Here is a 21,752-nt window from a genome sequence, read left to right on the forward strand (position 1 = left end):
CACACGGGTCCTTGTGTTCCAGGAACCTTTGACTTGGGCAGAATGTACCAAAGTCAAAGCTTTCTAACAGGCGACATTTAAGAAATGCCTGAAACTATAATCTTATCACCAAGGAGGTATCCTGGAGAAACCAGTAGAGTTAACAATAGGAAAAAAAAAAAAAAAAAAACTTTAAAATTTCTCCAATGGTCAAATACTACTTTTTCAGAAGATGCGTTTCCTACAAACTTGCATTCATAGCTTATATGGCATACAAGTAAAATGAAACAGCAATCGACAGAGTAAACATGTATTTGACCTGAGGTATCAACCCCCATGTCTTCCACGGATTATCAATTTTTAAAAAATTTAGAAAGCACTGCATCGCACTCACAACTAGCCTGTGCCAAAGGGACTATTACAGCACTTTAGGACTCTGCCCTCATCTCAGGTCGTCACTGTGAACATCAGTTATAGTGCGGTAGGACAGAAGCTGAAGTCAATTTAAGAGAATGGTGAACAATTACAGTTTCCTTTTATTACCCCAGGCAGGCTTATGCTAGCTTTACAAAAAAACAAAAAAACAACCTTATAATAACATTTAGCGCTAGAGCAGAGAATGTCCAGTTAACCTGAGTGGTTTTTTTGTTTTGTTTTTTAAAGACATACTTTTTGGTTAGGATATTTGTTTTGTTTTGAGAGAAATATAGTTTAGTCTAGAAACAAGACAGCCATTTTCTTTTCTGTAAAATCAATGAGTGATAGAAAATCTGTATTTCAACACTGACCACTACCTAAAACTATTATGGTGTCCTTGGGGGTGCAAACAGTTAGCACACTCAACTGCTAACAGAAAGGTTGTTGGTTTGAGTCCACCCAGAGGTCCCTTTTTTTTTTTTTTTAAGGAGCTTTGGAAGAAAGTCCTGGTGATCTACTTAAAAAAAAAAAAAGCAGCCATTGAAAACCCTGTAGAGCACAGTTCCACTCTGACACACATGTGGACGCCCATGAGTTGGAACTAACTCGGTGGCAACTGATTTACAAACGTTAGTCCTGCTGTGTACTTGGAACAAAGCAGGAACATTTTATGAAAATCTGAACATGCAACAGGTATTTTTTTCCTGTAGCAACCCTTGAGGTCTTAATATTTTGTTTTCCAAGAAGGTAACACTCCTTCCTCCTCCCCGTAAAATGCTTATCAATAAAATGTGTGGAAATGTGGGCAGAATGAAATTTAACAGAAAAAGACAATCTGCCATTTATTGTGGGAGAATAAATACATGTATTTTTAAAAGCTTAGTGGCTAATTCTAATTCCCTTCGTAAAGGTGAAAGTGACAAATTTCAAGAGAACCATTATAATTCAAGTGTTTCATAAAGATTTTTCTCATTGTTTCAAAACAGTCTGTAAAACTCACCCTTTGGGAATTAAGCTTTAAGAAAGATTGAAGTGTACAATAAAATCCTGAAATAATTTAGTCATTATTTTACGAACATCTCTACCTCAACAATAAAACCAATATTTGGAATAACAGTAAAAGAAAGAAACAACATGAATGTAAGTAACTCCAAAGCTGAATTCATTTGAACTTCTCGAGGAACTCGATTTTGTTTTAATTTCATCCAGGTCTGAGTTAAAAGAACCTGTGAACAAACCATTTGTGTTTATGTCTTTGTGAAAAGAAAAAAAAATTGCAGTTCATTTACCTAGGGTCTAAAGTATTTTTCTTCATCCCTCATTTCCTCCTTTATAATAAACTCCTATGACATGTCAATAAATTACAATTCATAAGTCAGTGGTTTAGAAGTCCTCCATGAGTAGGCGTACCTTGTACATTCTAGCCCATTATGAAACAGATTTCCAAAGCAGACTCATTTTTTCTTTAACATTTTGTCCACTAGCTATCTACTTTAAAAGGAAGGAAGGTGTGGAAGCGGAGGACAAAGCAACAGTGATCTTTCTTCTCAGCTTTATTTTTTTTTTTTAATAATTTAAAACTATGACTCATCAGAGTATGGTTGATACTCTTCTTATCAGAACACAGTTAACCTTATCTATGAATTACCACGAGGCTAAGAATAGCAGCCAAAGAAATAAAGAGCCACATGGCAGAGTCAAATACATGGTGACTAGAAGAAAGAGATTGTTCTGAGGCTCTTCTAACTCTTCCACTTTGTGTTCAGAGAGTATTTCAAGTCTGTAGAAATAAATATAAGCAGGAGTCTTCTGGAGAAGGATGAAAACCTTGATTTTCAAATTTGATGGGCAAACATGAAGGCATTTGCTCTTGGCCTCATGTCTAAATTACTACTTATAACTTTAAAAATGCCATTTTTCCTAATAGTTCTTCTAGTGAGCAGGTCGGTATTCCTTTTCCTCTTCCAATGTCTCATATTGGTTAAAATTCAGGGTTTCTAGAGACTTTGACCATCAGTCCTGCTAAACAAGGTGACATCATCATTGTAGCCTAGGGCCGAGCACTCTGTATTCTCCAATAAAGTATATTTGTCCTCACTGCCATTCGGATAGAGGACTTCTTCCTTAGCAGTGGATGTCAGCTGACTCCAGGTAATGTCAGTGTTTTTAAAAGCATGCAGAAGAAATATGCCATTAATAATGGTCAAGAACCCACTCAGGGTCCCAATGATATCTCCAGCTTTCATGCCATACCACTCCTGGAATAAGATGGCAGAGCAAGTGACTACCATGGATGTGAAAAACACATAATAAATGGGAGTCACAAGAGATGTATTAAAGGTGTCCAGTGCCTTGTTGAGATAGTTAACCTGTGTACTCACTGAAAGCACAAGTACAGCCAGTAAAACAAAGACCAGAGGATGCTTGTAAACGGGCTTCCGTTCTAATAGTTCCTTAATGGCAATTCCCAGGCCCTTGACAGAGGAAACCGAAAATGCTCCGATCATTGAACAAATTGAAATGTAGACCAATATATTGGTCTGTCCTTTCTTGGGAGCCACCACCAAAATCAGCACCAAGGAGATCACAATTACGATAACCACGAAGGATATAAATCCTGTTAGGAAGACAAAAGAATTAGACTTAAGAAAATACTAAATAAGAGGAACATTCCTATCTGAAAATCTTGCTAGTCATGAATTTAAAAGCATAGGTGTTTTAGAAACAGAAGTGAGATCAAAACAAAACAAAACAAAACTATTGTGTAGCTCTCGACATGTAACAAAGGGCTTTCATAAGCATATTTGAATCTCACAAATAACAATATAGAGTAGGGCCAGTACTGTCTGATTGCCTTTTTATTTTCAGAGGGAGACAGTGGTAGAAGTTTGGGACTGAATATAAATCTTTTGCTTCTACCACTTCCATCTTTCCTTCTCATTGTCATAGAGTAGAAGCATGAATGCAAAAATAAGTTCTGTCACCTTTCCAGAAGATTCTTAATACTCAGTCAAAACTTACCGCATCTCACATCCCACAAGCAGGCTTGAAGGAAGCCTATTACAATATTACTACAGATACCATTTGCTGAGGAAAGAGAGTAGAGTAGATTTGACCGTGTCTTTAGACTGAATCACAGACCTGGGTCTCTCAATTTCATTTCCATTTCATGCAAAGAAGTGATTTCCTCTTCTTGAGGGGCATGGATAACCATCACAGTTGACCCCAATATACTTAATATGCAGCCTATTTTCCCATGAATATTCAAGTGCTCATTTAAAAAATAGGAAGACAATATCGCGCTGTTAGGGGAGAAAAAAAAAAAAAAACAACAATCACTCTGGTTGAATTAACTTTGGATTCCATAGAAGCTCAGAAATCACACTGTGGTATATGACATGTGGAATGTGCTTTGTGACACTGAAAAACTGGGCTGAGTTTAAAACCCAGAAATGATGGTCAATCAAATCTGTTGCTGTTAGTTGCCGTCGAGTTGATTCCGACTCATGGAGACCTTATGTGTTCAGGGTAGAACTGCTCCATAGTTTTCAAAGCTGTGACCTTTCAGGAGCAGATCACCAGGCCAGTCTTCTGAGATGCCTCTGGGTATGTTTGAAGCGCCAACCTTTCAGCTACAAGTCGAGTACTTAACTGTTTGTGTCACACAGAAATCCTCCCTCAATCAAATCTACTTCTTTGCTTTTATAAAGCCTTTGTATCTCAAGAGTTGTAATAGACACCTTATATCCCTTTAATCTTCCCATGATCTTCTAAGAGGTCCCACTTGGTTCATTTTCAATTCTCCTATTTTCTCCTGTAAAGCCAAGCAAAACCAAACATCTATTACATCTTCCTGGTATGATGTATTTAGAATATGTGTGTCTAGGAGAGATGCAAAGAAAGGCATATACCTAAGGAAGAATTACTCTACTTAGGGCTAATAATTAGGCACTCATTAGTAGAGCCATATGGGTTGTCAAAATGTTGGAATACTTCCTTACCAGCTGCTACTGCCCTGATACTCTCACCCGTCCAATGCTTCCACTGTTTCAGTTGCCCTGGCCCCAGGAAGCTCCAGATTGGCACTACCAGGACATCAGAGTATACCATCCTGTTGCTACACCAGTGGGCTTGCTGAGGCTCCTGCACACCAGCCTCCTTTCCCTTCTACCCTGGCACTCCTGTGAGCACATTATCAATGTCCATTTGGTCCCCAAGACTGTAATCAGCTAATAGTGCTTTTCCATAGTCACCCTTGTAAGGACTGCAGCTTTAGTGAAAATTACTCCTACTACCACCTGCCTGTCAATTTGTCATACTGTAGTGGCTGACATGTTGCTGTGAAGTTGGAAGCTATGCTACCAGTATTTCCAATACCAGCAGGGTCACCCATGGTAGAAAGGTTTCAGCGGAGCTTCCAGACAAGGACAGACTAGGAAGAAAGGCTTCGTGATTTACTTTCAAAAATTAGCCAATGAAAACCTTATGCATCACAACAGAACATTGTCCAATACAGTGCTGAAGACAAGACCCCTAGGTTGGAAGGCATTACACAATAGATGCAAAATAGACTCAAACATACCAAGATCATGAAGATGACACAGGACTGGGCAATGTTTTGTTCTGTTATGCGTAAGGCATCCATGAGTTGGAACCAACTCAATGGATATTAATAACAATCTTACTACCTATCATTCACTGTGTACTTACTAAGTGCTAGATAGCGTATGAACTCACTCATTCTCACAGCAATCTTACAAAGAAGGTAAAAGGAGGTGGGCAGGCCTGCCATAAGCTTTTTACTAGAGCCTGATAACAAATGGCGATAAAAGGAAAAAAAAAAAAAGACAACAAACAAAATAGTAGCTTAGCCTCAAAATAAAAGAGTTCATGGGCTCAGTGAACACATTCATTTGGGATCATAAAGACCAACTCAGAAAAAATTACATCCACATACCATGAAACAGGAAAGTTATTCTGTTTCCAGTACAAAAAAATCCTGAGATCTCCAAACAGATGTAACCAGCAGACAATCCAAGAATTTTAGTGAGAGTTGAAATTTAACCCAGAAACAATGCTTTTTAAAGTCTCCCGATAACTACCGTCATTAAGTAGTAGGCAACAGAATTAAAAGGACTATGGCAATTTGGTCAGGTAGAGATAAAAAAAATCTGCCAGGTTTTATTGAATCATCACAAACAGGGTAGCTATGAGTTGGAACTGACTCAATGGGACATAACAACAACATGACGTTTCATGGTAGTAGGAAACCAGGTTCACTCTCCCATGGGTTTTCTAAATAACAATGATAAGACAATCTATTTCCTCCGAGCCCTAGTGGTGCAGCAGTTAAGCACTTGGCCACTAACTGAAATGTCAGCCATTCAAACCCACCATCTGCTCTACGAGAGAAAGATGTGGCAGTCTGCTTCCGTAAAGATTTACAGCCTTGGACACCCTATGGAGCAGTTCTACTCTGTCCTATAGGGTCGCTGAGTCAACGTAGACTTGACGGCAGTGGGTTTGGTTTTGGTTTTTGTTACTTATTTCCTATTTCTATTGCTATTTATTTCATAGTCTTCTCGGATTACTTCTGTGATTTTTTGTTTGTTTTTTTATGGCAATATATTTCTTGTGGTTAAATTTATCATGGGACAAAAATACTTACAGGAGTCAAGTTCCTTATTGTTCACATACCTTACAAGAACACTCAGGGCACCCAGTGGAGTGACCAAAGTGGCAGGTGCAAAAGCATAAGCTGCAAAATTCACAGCCTCTCCTGCTCCCACTAGAAAGTAAGCAATAATAGTGAAATTAAAGGATTTATTTATCAAAAGAGAAACACATATGACACATGCAGATCAATAAACTGATAAAACCTGTTGCTGTCAGGTTGATTCTGACTCATGGTGACCCCACGTTCACAGAGCAGAGCAGCTCCATAGGGTTTTCTTGGCTGTAATCTTCACAGAAAGGAGCCCTGGTGGTGCAAATGGTTAAGTGCTCACTATAAACCGAAAGGTTGTCGGTTCAAACACACCCAGTCACTCCGTGGGAGAAACAATTCAAGGTCTGCTTCTGTAAAGATTATAGCCAAGAAAACCCTTTGGGGCAGTTCTACTCTGTCACACGGGGTCACTGTGAGTTGGAACCGACTGAACGATGCCCAAAAACAATCTTTATGGAAGCAGATCCCCGAGGCTGTCTTCCACAGCACCACTGAGTGTGTCTGAACTGTCAACCTTTTGGTTAGTAGCCTAGGGCAAACCATTTTCGCAGCCCAACATTCTTAACGAGACTGCAAAAGGTTCGAATCCACCCAGATGTGCCTTGGAAAAAAGGCCTGTCGATCTACTTCTGAAAGATACTGAAAATCCTACGGAGTATAGTTTTATCCTAACACTCACGGGGTTGCTTTGAGTCAGGACTGAATTGACAGCAACTGGTTTGTTTTGGGATTTTTTGGTTATAAATTCAAGCAATGCAGAAATGGTTCTGGTAGCTAAACTGAATATAGTGACACATTTTAAATGACTTTCACTACAGAGTTTCAGTTATGTCAGTTTCAAAAACATATTTGGTCATTCTGATGAAATCTAGTAGAAGTAACTTTGGAGTAAGCAGAGAATTACTCTATTTGCTCAAGAATCCAAATTGTTTTACAATTAAAAACAAAATTATAAAATTATAATGCTTTGTAGAGTTCTAGAGCCCAGGTAAGGGATAGCCAGGAATGCCTACCACAGGCCCGTGTAGTCCAGCATTGCTAAATTGAGATTATCTACAACCCCTTAAGTGTGTCAGCAGCTGAAGGGCATTCAAGCAGCTGTTTTAAAGTCCTAAAGGTGTACTCCTGCACGTATTCTTTTTATTTGAGAACTCTGGCCTTCCAAGAGGTACTACAACGCAATAACTTCTAGAGTGCTGTTAGGGCCAAATAGTCCTCACAGGCCACAGCTGGACACTTGCCCATAGAACATAGTATTTCATGTTGGCAAACTACGCCAAGCAAACATTTATTGCGGAGAGAGCTTCTTAAATGCATAAAAGACACTAGCACACTTTTCTTTCTTCCCACTCAAACCTGCAGGTGTCCCCTGCTTTAGAAAAATATTAAAGAACAAATCTAAACTTACAGAATAATTCAGAGATTGTTCTCCTGAAAAGAGTCATGGTAGCTTCCTTAGAATGTTAAGTTTTCCTTGAAGACGTTTATTATTCATATTTTTATCTTTATAGGCATGAAATTGATTTCTTGATTAATGTACTGTGTATTTGTCACTAAATAAAATCTCTAACATTGAAGGCTTAAGCTTTTCTCTCTACAATACTAATATAAACGTTTTATTAGATGAGAATAAAATTGCAGATGTAGCCATTTTCAATTACATTTTCATTCTAAAGTATGGGTGGGGGTGGAGGGATGTGTGTAAACAAGGAAAAAGGAGAGTCATCTACATACCTATTTGGAATCTTACCAATAACAGCCCTTGTCAAATTTCATTCAAATGAAGTAAGAAAATGAATGTGAAAGTCCCTTGAAAACTGAAAGGGCAATATACATTTATTTTTATTCATCATCCTCTTAGATTTCACTATTTATTAAAGAAAAGCTCCCCAACTCCTTCCTACAGTAAGGCCTCACAAATACTGAAATGTGTTACTTGGTTGAGAAAACACATGGAAGTTTTAAGACTTCTGACTGCAGAGGTAGAAGATTTGTAAGTGGCATCAAAGAATTCTTTATGACGTCCTTTCTTTTGAAGCTTCAGTTTTGGATTTAAGAAAGTTCAGAGGAGTTCAGAGGGAGAAAACATTGCCTTCCATTTGTACATCGTATTGTTGTTGTTGTTGTTAGGTGCCGTCAAGTCTGTTCCGACTCATAGTGACCCTATATACAACAGAACAAAACATTGCCCGGTCCTGCACCACCCTCACAATTGTTGTTATGCTTGAGCCCATTGTTGCGCCAACTGTGTCAGTCCATGTCATTGAGGGTCTTCCTCTATTTTGCTGACCTTCTACTTTGCTAAGCATGGTGTCCTTCTCTAGGGACTGGTCCCTCCTGATAACAAGTCTTGCCATCCTTGCTTTTAAGGACCATTCTGGCTGTACTTCTTTCAACATAGATGTATTCATTCTCTGGCAGTTCATGGTATATTCAATATTCTTCACCAGCACCATAATTCAAAGGCATCAATTCTTTTCTGGTCTTCATTATTTATTGTCCAGCAAAGTGATTTCACATCCCACAATGCCTCATTTAATCCTTGGGGCAAGTCCAGGGGGAAGGAGAATGCTGACAAACTGCATCTTCTCTCTATCTTTTCAGTACCAAACCAGCCAGATGGGCCTTTATTTTATCCATGTTTTGATGCTGTCAAGGAAAATGTACCCTTTCCTTAGAAAATATGCAGGTCAGAAAGTCCCAGATTTGAATTAGGAGCTGGGAAAATAGAAGACAGCATTTTTCTCAATTACTGTGGGGGAGAAAATACAAAAGAAGTTGGTGATAAAATATAATATCTTAAATGTCAACTTCTTTTGTATTTTAGGACAGTATTGAAGCAAGGATGGCAAGACTATGTCTCACATACTTTGGACATGTTATCAGGAGGGATCAGTCCCTGGAGAAGGACATGATGCTTGGTAAAGTAGAGGGTCATTAAAAAAGAGGAAGACCCTCAACAAGATGGATCAACACAGTAGCTGCAACAATGTGCTCAAGCATAACAACAATCGTGAGGATGGCGCAGGACTGGGCAGTGTTTTGTTCTGTTGTACACACGGTCCCTATGAGTCGGAACAGACTTGACCACACTAATAACAACGACAAATATGATGTATGTATGAGACAATGTATTCTACCCACTCAAAAATCTCTAGATTTAAATTCCATACTTGCCAAGAAGAGAAATTAATCAATTCTGAAAAATCCCATGTAATTTATTTATCATTTTAAAAGCAAATACTATTGTCGGCATTAAGAACTTACTTGAGAGCAATCCTGCCCACCAGAGCCATTCCTTTAGGTAAGAATGTCCACCTTGCCCTAAGAAAATAATAAAAATAAGAATTAAGGTGTGATTGAACATGACGAACATATTTAATGTCACTGAGCTGTACATGTGAAGACTGTTGACATGGCAAATGTTTTGTTACATATATATTTACCACAATAATAATAACAAAGAATTAAGCTCTAAATTAGAGGAAGAATTGAAGGATTGACCTCTAGGAAGGGTATTGAATAACAGTTGGAAAAGGCAAGGCTTAAGACCAAGTTAGTAAATCTAAAGTCTCTTGTAACTTATTTACTGCCTTTAAAAAACTTAACAATATATCACAAATACTTTCTCATATCCTAAAAACTTTTAATGACTGAATACTATTCCAAAATCTGGCATATCATCATTTACATAACTTGTATGGAACTTTATATGTATATATAGTCTAGTTTTTTCTCATTATAGAAATCAGTATCCTAGCATGTAAATCTATAGCAACGATTGCGAGGAAGGCGTAGGACCAGGCAGTGTTTTGTTTGTTGTACAAACGGTCACCGTGAGTTGGAAGTGACTCAATGGCACCTTATAATAACACATAAATCTAGGTGTGCATCCCTATTCATTTGCTTAAGATAAATTCATGAAAGTTGAATTATTAGGCTTTAAAATATTACCACTTTTTAAGCTTTTCCAAATTGTTTTCAGGAAAGTTTGTACCCATTTATACTGCCTCCAGCAAAGTTTGGGAGGGCTACTTGTCCAAGCCCCTTACCAACAAAAAGCATTATCTTAAAAAATAAAAATCCTTGTTAAATTATTAGGCATTAATCCAGGAGCTCACTGTTATATAGTTAGTATCTCTTTGGGTACTAGTGAAGTACCATTTACTAACATATGTTTATTGGCCGTTTACATTTCCTTTTCTGTGAATTTCTTGTTTTTGTGCTTTCACTATTTTCTGTTAGGGTACTAATTTCTTTCTTATTGACTGTAATCACTCTTTATATAATATAGACCTCAACTACTACTCTTTGTCATATACTTTGTATATTTTTCCCCTCTTATGTCATTTTTTAGTTTTATTTAAAGTGTTTCCATACAGGAAATTTTCAGATAATTTCTTCCTTTATATAGACTAGCTTCTTCCCTGTATACTTAGAAAGGGTTTCCTTCAACATTAAAAAAAAAAAAAAAACTGTTTCATTTTAAATTTAGACTATCTGGAATTTATTATGCTGAAAGTGATAAAGTGGAACTCTTATATTTTTCTCCTCTAATTTTTTTTTTTTATTTAGCCAGTTGTCTATTTTTTTTACTGAATAATTCATTCTTTCTATAGTAATCTGTAATGTGACTTTTTATCATATATTAGATTGTTATAAGTACTCAGGTTCACTTATAAGTTTTCAATTATCTTTTATTTTGTCTATTGTTTTAATGTCAGTACTGAACTGTTTAATTAATAAAGCATTACAGCATGTTTTGCTTTCTGATACTACAAATTTTCCCTTGATAGTGTTCTTTTATAAACTTGTCTGTACAGTTCACAGCCATTTACTTTTCATATGAGCCTTAGAACAAAATTTAGCTAGTGTATGTTATACTTGATTAAAGTGAATGGAAAATTCATGGTTAATGTTGGATACTCATGCAGAGCTACTCAGCATCTGAGGTGTCACTATGAATAGGTAACCTAATTCTACTGCTACTTATTGATTTCATATTTATTGGGTGTCAAACACTGTGCTAGGCAAGGTCTCTGTTCTTGTGAATCTACTGTCAACAAATAAACCTGCAGACAACAAGTTAATACACAATAAATGTATAATACAATGACAAATTATCTAAGTGAAATGAAGGAAACCATTAGTGCAACAATAGAGAATAACGAGGGGCAGGGGAGACCTGCCCAGAGAGGATGGTCAAGGAAGGTCTTTATGAGGTGATGATAATTCAGCTGAAGTCTAAAGGACGAGGAGGAGTCTGCAAAATGAGGGGCAGGGAGAAGAGAATTCTAGGCAAAGGCAAAACACCCTGAGGAGGGAAAAAAGTTCCTTGGTATATTCTAAGACTGAGGGAAAAGTAGGTGACTAGGAGGGTTGCACAAGATGAAGTTAGAGAGAGAGGTAGCAGAAGGCCAGATCGTATAGGAGATCAGGGACAGTGGTCGGGCATTGGAATTTTATTCCGAGTGCAAAGAAATGCCATTGCAGTATTTTCAGCAGGGGGGTGGCACGGTCTGACTAGTTTTTTTCTCATTATATAAATGAGTATCCTAGTATGTAAATCTATAGCAACGATTGTGAGGAAGGCATAGGACCAGGCAGTGTTTTGTTGATTTGTACAAAGGGCCACCATACAGAATGAAAGCTATGAAAGAAGAACCTCTGAAAGCCAAGATCAAATCTAATTTTAGTCTCACCTTAAAGGAGGCACAGCTGGCTCAATCTTGGAAATAATACAGTAGAGAATTGTAAGAAAGGGAATAGAGACAAAGATTAAAAAAAAAAAAAAAAAAACTGCCATGCAGTCAACTCCAAGTAATGGCACCCTCCCCTGACCCGCCGTCTATGTCAGCGTAGAACTGTGCTCCACAGGGTTTTCAGTGGCTGATTTTTCAGAAATAAATCACCAGGCCTTTCTTCAGTGGCACCTCCGGGTGGACTTAAACCTCCAACTTTTCGGTTAGCTCCCAAACAAGTTAACCATTTGCACCACCCAGGGATGCCAACATAAATAGAGACAGTAAAATATAATTCCCGTAGCACTGTAGTCTGATAATAAGATGATTTCTGCAGTTAAAAATTTGAATTTGGTAGTTGTATCCATTTCTTACCAGCTCTAGTAACTCCTTTTTTGGCCAGTTGTAAGAGGCCCTTCTTTTTCAATATGAAGCTGGAGCCAATAAAAATACTGGAGCTTACTGCCAGGACCAAGCCCACATAAAGACTGTATTTGTTTTCTGTGTTTGCAGAAATGCTGAAGTTAGTTATGCTGGAATTCAGGTCCGTGTAGAGGGCAGGAGAGGCCAACAGCCGTGACACATTCGTGATCTCACACCAAGCCCGGGAAGAGTCCGGACAGACCAAAGATAATATGTAACCTGGAAAAAAAAAAAAAGTCAAAAAACAAAATAGAGATGTGTTGATGCTTACCCTCTTTCTAAGAGACAGAGACTTGAGTGGATGGTACTCTTTCCACCGCATGAGGGGAAGTGGCCAAGAGGTGGTCCACAAGTCTATAGACATGTTCAGTTTGGTGTGTGCAGGTTTCTAAAAAATGTTTTAAGATTGTTTAATTGTCAACACTTAAAAATGATATATATCAGGTGAAAATCTGGATTCCTCTTACAAATTAGAAGACCTGGCAATACTTGGTTCTTTGTTCCAGCAAGGCAGCAACCACCTGGAGCAGCAAGTACACCTGGCTTGCTTGTTTCATGGGGTATAAATCATGGATTTCAGAAAACATGTTTAAAAGTGGGCTTAGTTTTCTGAACCACCTTCCCTGAAGAGAATGATTTTTCAGCTCTACAAATCCACCTTTTCCTAAATAAAATAGAATTTATGTCTGTCACAGTAGAACTGCTCTCCATAAGGTTTTCAACAATTTTTTTTGAAAGCAGATTGCCAGGCCTTTCTTCCGAGATGCCTCTAGATGGGCTTGAGCTCCCAATCTTTTGATTAGCAGCCAAGTGCCGTAACCGTTTGCACTACCCAGGGACTCCAGAGAAAACAGAATCTAATAGAAAAATGAGTTAAACATTAGTAGGATTTTTCAGAATAAGATTCAAATAAGCTTGTGAGTTCAGAGTCAGCCCTGTTACTGTAAGTGCCCTGGAATTTTGAACATTAAAACACAAAATGAAAACATTTACACTCTATGATAAGAAATTATTTGCAATCTGTTCTCCACGTGAAAAGATACCAACAAGGTGACATTGTGCCGAGATTTTGTCTTTCCAACTCTTTTTCCTTTAAGAAAAGGCATGTTTTCACATTATGAATTATTTTAAATAAAAAGGGGTAGAGGAGAATTAACCAACTGCAGTTTTAGAAAGCAAGGAAAAATCAGTCTTACACTTCACAAAATATCAAGCGGGCATATGAACAACAACAGATGGTTTCTTAGAAACGAAACTTCAATAAATGGATCAATGGCTCCCTGGTAAAGTTGTATGAGGTCATTTGAATTTTAGTACAAACAAAGTCAAGAAACAGCCATAAAGTTCAAGTCTGGAAATGGGAACATAATTGAATTCAACATTTTCATGACTATTATTTCATCCATCTCTGTAATTTGGGTATGAACCAACTTTGTTTCAGAGATACAGAAAAAATTTTGAATTAAACTTCTAAATAGTCTAAGGAGAACTATATATTATATCAGGGATATCCTGTAATATTGAGGAGTTTTCAGGCAGTTTGTTTCAGTAAACTTTCAAGCTGCAAATTTTCAAGCAAGCCAGTCTGCAGAAATCTTGTTCTGGGCACTGTTCATCTCATCCAATCCCCAAGAATGGAAAGTAGTAGCGGATATTTTTGTCAGTAAGAATTTTAATTACATTCCTTTCTGAGAAAACATTTGACTTAACTTTCCCGTGAATTCCATGGTTGCATTTGTGTTGCTTACTATGATGTTAACAGAACCATTCCAAAACTTCTCTGAAATCAACGTGGGCGGGTCTCATTTCAGTGAAACAATATTCTCTCTAAGTTGTTGTCAGAGCAAAATGTTTCCGACATTTTTATAGAGGGTGTGGAGGTAGAGGTTGACAAGGGGGATCAAATCATCTTTGCTGCATTTTGCAAGTTCTTGTAAGTAGCGGACATGAAGGCCACAAGTTTTATGGCAGGAAAAATAATAAAAATCTCGTCTGGTTACTGACCTTAGAACTTGAATTGTTTTACGCTTTGGGAGCCTGTTATTGAGGCAGCCTATGACAGAGATGACTGAAGGAGTGAATGGCGGGCTGGATAATGAGGAGTGGCGCGGAGCTGAGGACGAGAGAAGATGGAGCAGTATGTGTGGGTAGGAATTTTGGGGTGGTTGGGCGGAATCAGAGAGATCTCAAAATCAGAGTTGGTTTCTTAGGATCTGAGCAAGCAAAGTCATTATCCAGTGAGTTTAATCCAGGCTTTCTGCACCACAGAAAGAGAAAATCCAATGCATTTATTATTTTTCATTTTAATAGACACTGCCAATAGTCCTTTAAAGTGACTGTGCCAGTTTAAACCTTTGCCAACCGGATGCATGTATTATTCCTCTGATGCTGTATTACTTATTTTACTAAATATTGAGTAATGACTATTTAGGAAATATGTCAGTTATAAAGAAAAATAATCCGATATACACTGGGTGTATCAACCAGCCAATGTAAGAAATAAAACATTACCCCTCAAAGGTAACAACTATTCTGATTTTGTGCCTAACATAACTTTTTTTTTAAAAAGTGTTTTCTCCTATATGCTTATTTCCTTAAATAACAAATTGTTTAGTTTTGCCTTTTTTTGCACTTTATAAAATTGCACTCATGCTGTATGTATTCTTTGGTGACTTGTTTGTTTTTGAGATTCATCAATGTTGACACATGTGGCTGTAAGATTTTTTTTCCCACTGTTCTATAGAATTCCACTGTGTGACTAAAAAAAAAAATAAATTTTTCTCTTTTACAGGAGATACACATTTGGGTAATTTAGTGTTTTTGCTCTTACAAACAGTATTACTAACATTCTTATATAACTTTGAACCGTATGAAACTGACAATATATGACAATTTTTGACCCTACGAAAACAGTAGATTCACATGGTTTAACTTAATACATACCTACTAGTGTACATGTCTGAGCTTATACACACAGACAAAGATTACTTTAAAATTTGAAAGAGCTTTCCTGTAGAAGTCTATGTCTTTCTCTACATGAAGCTCTATTACTAACTTGTAAGCACGGACAAGTCAAGTAATCACTCTTGGCTTCAGTTTCTACATCTCTAAAATGAGGGAGTTCGACTCGATTCTGAGGATGTCTTCCGAGTTTACCCTTCTATAATTTTCTGGTTTGATCATAAGCTATCTTGGTTCCCAGAGTAATTTGTTTAGAAGCCTGGTGGCTCATAAATGCTGCTGATGGACCAGTCCTATGCAGAATTTTCAGAAAAATAAAATTTTATGAAGTGCTACTATATTTGTCTATGGAGAAAAATAATTAAAATTGATCACTTCATTACATGGACTAGGCTCTCTGCTTTCTAAGGAGTCAGTGATTGCATAGGCTATATTTTTAATCATTGCAAGATATTTCCAGTTTGAGGAAATCTTTGCCTCATCGTCTGTTCTGCTGTAATAGTTTGCAGTATTATGAAACAAAATACCAAACCGTTGCTGTTGAGTTGATTCCGACTCATAGCGACCCTATAGGACAGCGTAGAACTGCTCCATAGGGGTGGTTTGGAAACCCAAGTGGCGTAGTGGTTAGGTGCTATGGCTGCTAACCAAAAGCTCGGCAATTTAAATCCACCAGGCGCTCCTTGGAAAGTCCATGGGGCAGTTCTACTCTGTCCTATAGGTTCGCTATGAATCAGACTTGACTCAGTGGCAATGAGTTTGGTGTTTTTTTTTTGGTTCCCCTCCCAAAGTGGGTAGAGTATTCTTCCCCTGATGTAGGGCTGGAGGTAACTTGGTGGTCAATGGGTATCAATGGATATCAGCAGAGGTGATATCAGAGAGGCTTTAAATGTGCTTATGTGGCTGGGCTTACCCTCTTGTACCTTGGAAATTACCCATGAGTGGATTTTCCCTGAGGAGCTACTTGCTCCTTCAGCCTGGGTCCCAGAATGTAAACAGAACAGATGTGAGGTCATCCATATAGAGAAAGCCAAGCCCAGCTGGACCTGTAGCCCAAGCAGAGCCAGCCAGGTGAACCCAGCCTAGGTCTGCCAACCCCCAGCTGACCCACAGACACATGAACAAGAATATATGACTGTTTTAAGCCATTGAGTTCTGGGTTGCTTATTATGCAGCAACAGCTGACTGACACACCTGCCTATTCATATTAGCACAGGAAGGCCTCTATCCCCTACAATTCAGTCTCCAAAATCAGCCAGTATGAATACGTTATGTCACTTCCTTGCTTAGTCCCCACCATAGCTTTTCATCACGATTATGGAAGAATCTAAATTCCTAAACCTAAACTTTAAAACTTTACATGCCCTGAACTTTGTTCACCTCTGGCATCATATTGCATAGTACTCCCTCTTACGTACCTCTCTCCAGCAATACTGGCCTTCTTTGCATTCATTCATTCATTCATTCAACAAATATTTATTGGCTGGTTACTATATGCTAGGCATTTTCTAGAAGCTGGGGATACAGGAGAGAATAATAAAATAGCAAAACCCCTAGTTTCATATTCTGGGGGGGGGAAGAGGGAAGATAGATAACGAACAAATGAATACATTGTGTTTTAGGTGTAGTAGGTACTGTAAACCAAACCTATTGCTGTAGAGTGCATTCTGATTCATAGTGACCCTATAGGACAGAGTAGAACTGTCCCATAGAGTTTCCACGGAGCAGCTGGTGGATTCGAACTGCTAACATTTTGGTTAGCAGCAGAGCCCTTAACTACTATACCATCAGGGCTCCAGTAAGTACTGCAGAAAGCCATAAATGCAGCATTCTTTTTTTCCAGTTTTTGTCAAGTTGATTCCAACTCTTAGGAACCCCATATGTGTCAGCATAGAAAGAACTGTGCTCCTTAAGGTTTTCAATGGCTGATTTTTTGGATATAGAACACCAAGCTTTTCTTCCAAGTCACCCCTGGGTGGACTCAAACCTTCAACCTTTTGGTTAGTGACAGAGAACTTTCAGTGTTTGTACCACCCAGGGACTCCAAAAACAGCATAAAGGAATATTTTTTAAAACAAAATTTAAGTGGAAATCATTGGGGCTAAGCATAAATGCAAAAACTCTGAGGCACAAATATGCTTGAGGAGTTGAAGGGACTGCAATAGGCCAGTCTGGCTAGGGTGGGAGGAGGGGAAAATGGTATGAGATGAGGTCAAAGAGTGGTCTGGGTCAAGATTAGATGAAGTGAGCCTTTAGAAAAGTAGGTCTGATCTTGTCATTCCTCCTTCCAAAATCCTACAATGGCTTCCGTTCTCATTCAGAAAAACATCCCAAATCCCCACCAAGTTCTACAAGGACAAGGCCCTACTGAATCCTGCCTCCAGGGATTCGCTAATCTCATTATCTACTACAGTACTTGTTTCCCCCATCTGTTCCTCTTACGGCGCCTTGGTGGCACGGTGGTTAAGAAGTTGCTGCTAATCAAAAGGTCTCGGCAGTTCAAATCCACCAGCTGCTCCTTGGAAACCTATGGGGACAGTTCTACCCTGTCGCTATAATTAGTAATTGACTCAACGGCAATGGTTTGGTTTTACAGGTTCCTCTTACAGTCGAAATTTTGTTCTACCTTAGAGCTCTTCAGTGACCATTACTTAGCCCTTTACAGAGTGCTGGCAGGCACAGTCTGCGCCTTCTCATTACTAAGCCTGCTTAAAATGCCATCTCCTTAGATGGGTCTTCCCTGCCTACCAATCTAAAGGAACCTCTTGGTCACTTTCCATCATAACCACAGTATTTAATACTCCCCATCAAAGCAAACTTCGTCTTATAGCTTAAGTATAGCTTTATAACAACATAATTTATCCATATATCTATTTCATGTATTCACTGAACAAAATAGCAGTTTTGCAATTATGTTTGGTATATTCATTCAAACCCACTATGTTAGGTATTTGCTCTATCCCCAGATCTCAGGATGGACTCTTTATTGTTCATTCAACACAGCAAATTCTTACTGCACACCTCCTGTGTGATGGGCCCTGTTACAAAAACTCGGTACATAGTGGTTAACAGGACAGGTTAAAGATCTCTTTTCTCACGGATCTGACAGTTTTAGTGAGTGAACAAATGGGAACATAGGGAGCAGAATGGGAAATAATTTACAGCAAATCTGAAAATTAAGCCATAGTAGATAAAGCCACTGGGTGGGTAGGAAAAACCCATTATGTCAGTTACCTAAAATAAAACTGAGAAGATAGTGTTGATTAAACAAAAAAATGAAAAACCCGTGGCAAGTACTCTGAGAAGACTCTTGAACGTTGGATTTTCTACCTAAATGGATGCTGTTTTCACACTCTGCATATTACTGAAGTTACTAATTATTAGAGATAAGTAGTTAATGCCTTGTAGGTGATGGCTGTCTTCCTTACATTATATTTTCACAGAGTCATATTTTCATTTAATAAAGCTCTATCAGCTGTTGGATCCAAACTGAGACTGGTAGAACATGTGCTATAATGTCAAAAACCTAAATGGAAACACACACAGACACAAGCCTACATATGGTTTAAATTTTGTGTAATGGTTTTGGACTAGAAGGTCTTTTGAAGCATCCTTGTTTTAAAAAGAAAAAACCAAAGCATGGAATTGACTTTTTTTGTCATGGAAGTCCAACTGTAATGCTCTATCCCCAGATCTCAGGATAGACTCCTTATCATTCAGGTCTCAGCTTGAGTATCATTTTCTCCAAGGGGCCTTCTTTGACTATCCAACCTAAACATCCACAATTCTCTTAATCCATTACCCAACAGACACTTACCACTATCTGTAATTACCTTTTTTATTAATTTGTTTCTTGCCTATTATTGACCATCTAAATTGTAAGCATGAGGGCAGGGACCTAGTCCTAGAAACTAGGACCAGATTGTCTTGCAAATTCCTCTAACCCAGCACCTAAGCCAGTGCCTGGCACATAGGACTCTTGCTCGCTACTTTAATAAATGAGTGAATTAATAAAGGAGTGAATGAAAAATTGAGCCTTTACTCCATGTCAGGCTCTGAGCTATGGGCTCCGTATGTAATCCCATTTGCACTAACTCCTTACAACTGTAAACTGTAGGCATTATTCCCATTTTACAGATAGGAAAGGCTCAAGGTTAAGTGATATCTGAGAAGACTGCCAGATGCCAAAGCCTAATCTGCTCCTACTACCAATAACGTGGACTCTGATTTCTTTCAAGTCTTTCCCGCCTGCCTCCCACACAATTAACCAAATATTTCGTTTTGGAACTAAATGCCTGAGCAAAACAGGAAAAACATCCGGAAGTTCCAGCAAATGGGGTAACTCACACACCCTCTACACTCACTGATCCTTGGGTAAACAAGGGTGGATGTATTGGTAACTGATTTCTTAGTTTAAGAATTACTCAAAAGAAGGGCTCACAATCTGACTATCTAGGAAATAATTCTAGATCCAGCTGCCTAACAACCAACTTCCCAATTCTCAGTTTTTGAACAGTTTGTGGATTGTTCATTTTCTGTCTTTAAGCTCCTTCTCTCTAGCCGACAAAGTTTTGACTATTTCATTGCTTTTTTTTTTTTACTCTCCTTATCAAGGAATATGATGGAAACTCCAAAAGAACAGGAAACTGGGAAAGCTGTCAGCAAGCATGTCAAGAAATAGTTCTTACCACACCTCTCACCGCCGCTTTCCCCCTCTCCCCGCTTTTAGCCAGGCACACTAGGGCCTTTACAGCTCCTTTTTTGAGACGGTGAAAGTCTGCCAGTGCTGGAAAGTCAAGCGATCTTACAGAACTTGGGTGGGGGCCGAAACCCCGCTCCAGCAAGCGCGAGAAAAACCTACGAATGACCCCGCCCAGTTCCCCTTCTCCTCTCCTGTGAGTCTCCCGCCTTAAGCAGCCGAGAAGTGACTGCACAGCAAGTCAGAGGCGAGGCGAGGCCAGTGCGGTTGGAGACGTTTTCATCTGAAAGGCTGTAGAGAGACTCGGGGCCGCTGGGGTCCAGTGCCCTTCGCCGGGGACGGGGGTGGCCCTCCCCGGGTGTCTGCCCCTCGCGGCGCCAGCTCAGGGGCAGCACCCGACTCCGGCGGGGTTCCCGGGGCCCGTCCCTTGCCGGTGGGGTGACGTTGACTGCGGACTCTAGAGGTGAGTCTGAGCTGGAGAAAAAGGTGTTTCTCAAACGGCACAGGGCACCTGGGAGTCTTTCCACGGCACCCCGAATTTCCGCGTCACGATACTCAGCACACTGCAATTTACTTGGGATGCCTTCGGGACCAGAGGCGAGCCAAGCCGGTCTTGTTCGCCCAGGTTTCCCCGCAAAGCCCGGCAGATCTAAGCACTCAAGTATTTGCTGGCTGGCTGGCTGGCTGAATGAACAGATGAATGAATACACTGAGAGTCACTAAACCTCTCTAGCGGCTCCACGAAAACCCCGGGACCGCCCACCTGGTCTCTGCCACCCAAGTGCCGGTCCCCCGCCTCGGGGCAGACACTCACCTTCTCGGCAGGGCTCTCCGTGCGGCAGCCTCACCTGTCCTGCCATGGCCCATGGATGGGGTTTCCCAGGTGCTGGCGCTCGCTCCTCACCCAGCCAGAACGTCTCTCCTCTCCCCCATGGACCCGCGTTCTGGTGGAGCCGCTGGGACTGGACGGGTGTACGTTGTCCCCGCCCCGGAACAGCCTCAGCCAATGGGGAGAGCTGGGTGGCACCTCCGGAGAGCCACGCCTCCCAGACGCGAGGTTTCGGTGCTCATTCTGCAAGCACTGGCGGCGGCCTCTGGCCCCCATGTGACTACCGGGAGGGTCATCTGTACTGAGCCACAAAGTCGAGAAAACACAGACACACCCTCTCTTAGCGCAACGGTGTCCCTTGGAGCTTGGAGGCCGCCAAGGGAACGCTCCAGGAAATTTGGTGGCGTAAAGGCTGTGCTAAGGCCCCTTCTGTCTCCTCGGGGGTTGAAATGTCCACTGCTCTGGATCCTGTTGGTTTTTTAAGCCTTCGGATAGTAACGTCTTTGTATGGAGGTTAACTGGCCACTGAGGTTCCGCGCTAAAGTTTATTCTGGGAGCTTTAGGACAGACTTTGCCCTTCTCTGCTATCATTACCAGTTTCTGTCTCAGCCCTCCTCTTCCCATGTCCAACCAGGAAACTTTTTTTTTTCTGCCTATTTTCCGAGTCAGGTAATTATTTGAGATAAACACTTAAAAGAAAGGCAATGCCCAGATTGAAACCACCTATTTCCACAAAATGATAACAACTAACATGTAATATCCACCACCTGTCTGTTAGTTTGTCTTACTGTGGCGGCTTTCATGTTGCTGTCATGCTGGAAGCTATGCCACTCACCAAACAAAAACTAAACCTGTTGCTGTCCGGTTGACCCTATAGGACAGAGCAGAACTGTCCCATAGAGTTTCCAAGGAGCACCTGGTGGATTCACACTGCCGACCCTTTGGTTAGCAACCGTAGCTCTTAACCACTATGCC

The 21,752-nt window shown here is 39.8% G+C and overlaps 1 protein-coding gene across 1 annotated transcript; it reads right to left on the minus strand.

Moving 5' to 3' along the window:
• Positions 1 to 1,463: 1,463 nt before the first annotated feature.
• Positions 1,464 to 20,931, minus strand: NIPAL1 (NIPA like domain containing 1). Its single transcript, XM_049886315.1, has 6 exons — positions 20,763 to 20,931; positions 12,241 to 12,507; positions 9,392 to 9,448; positions 6,094 to 6,184; positions 3,538 to 3,698; positions 1,464 to 3,013 (listed from the first exon to the last, which is right to left on the minus strand). The coding sequence occupies exons 1-6, from the start codon at positions 20,806 to 20,808 to the stop codon at positions 2,394 to 2,396; spliced, it is 1,242 nt and encodes a 413-aa protein (XP_049742272.1). The 5' UTR covers positions 20,809 to 20,931; the 3' UTR covers positions 1,464 to 2,393.
• Positions 20,932 to 21,752: the final 821 nt, after the last annotated feature.

The sequence above is a fragment of the Elephas maximus genome, chromosome 5 (assembly GCF_024166365.1).
Source record: "Elephas maximus indicus isolate mEleMax1 chromosome 5, mEleMax1 primary haplotype, whole genome shotgun sequence".
NCBI classification, from domain to species: Eukaryota; Metazoa; Chordata; class Mammalia; order Proboscidea; family Elephantidae; genus Elephas; species Elephas maximus.

Bases quoted from the DNA above. Each gene is read 5' to 3' on its own strand.
- NIPAL1 (XM_049886315.1), bottom strand. From the start codon at position 20,808: ATGGCAGGACAGGTGAGGCTGCCGCACGGAGAGCCCTGCCGAGAAG. The intron at 12,508-20,762 runs GTGAGTGTCTGC...TTTTTTTTCCAG, and splicing joins CGGAGAGCCCTGCCGAGAAG to GTTACATATTATCTTTGGTC. The intron at 3,014-3,537 runs GTCTGTGATTCA...TCTTCCTAACAG, and splicing joins AATGAAATTGAGAGACCCAG to GATTTATATCCTTCGTGGTT.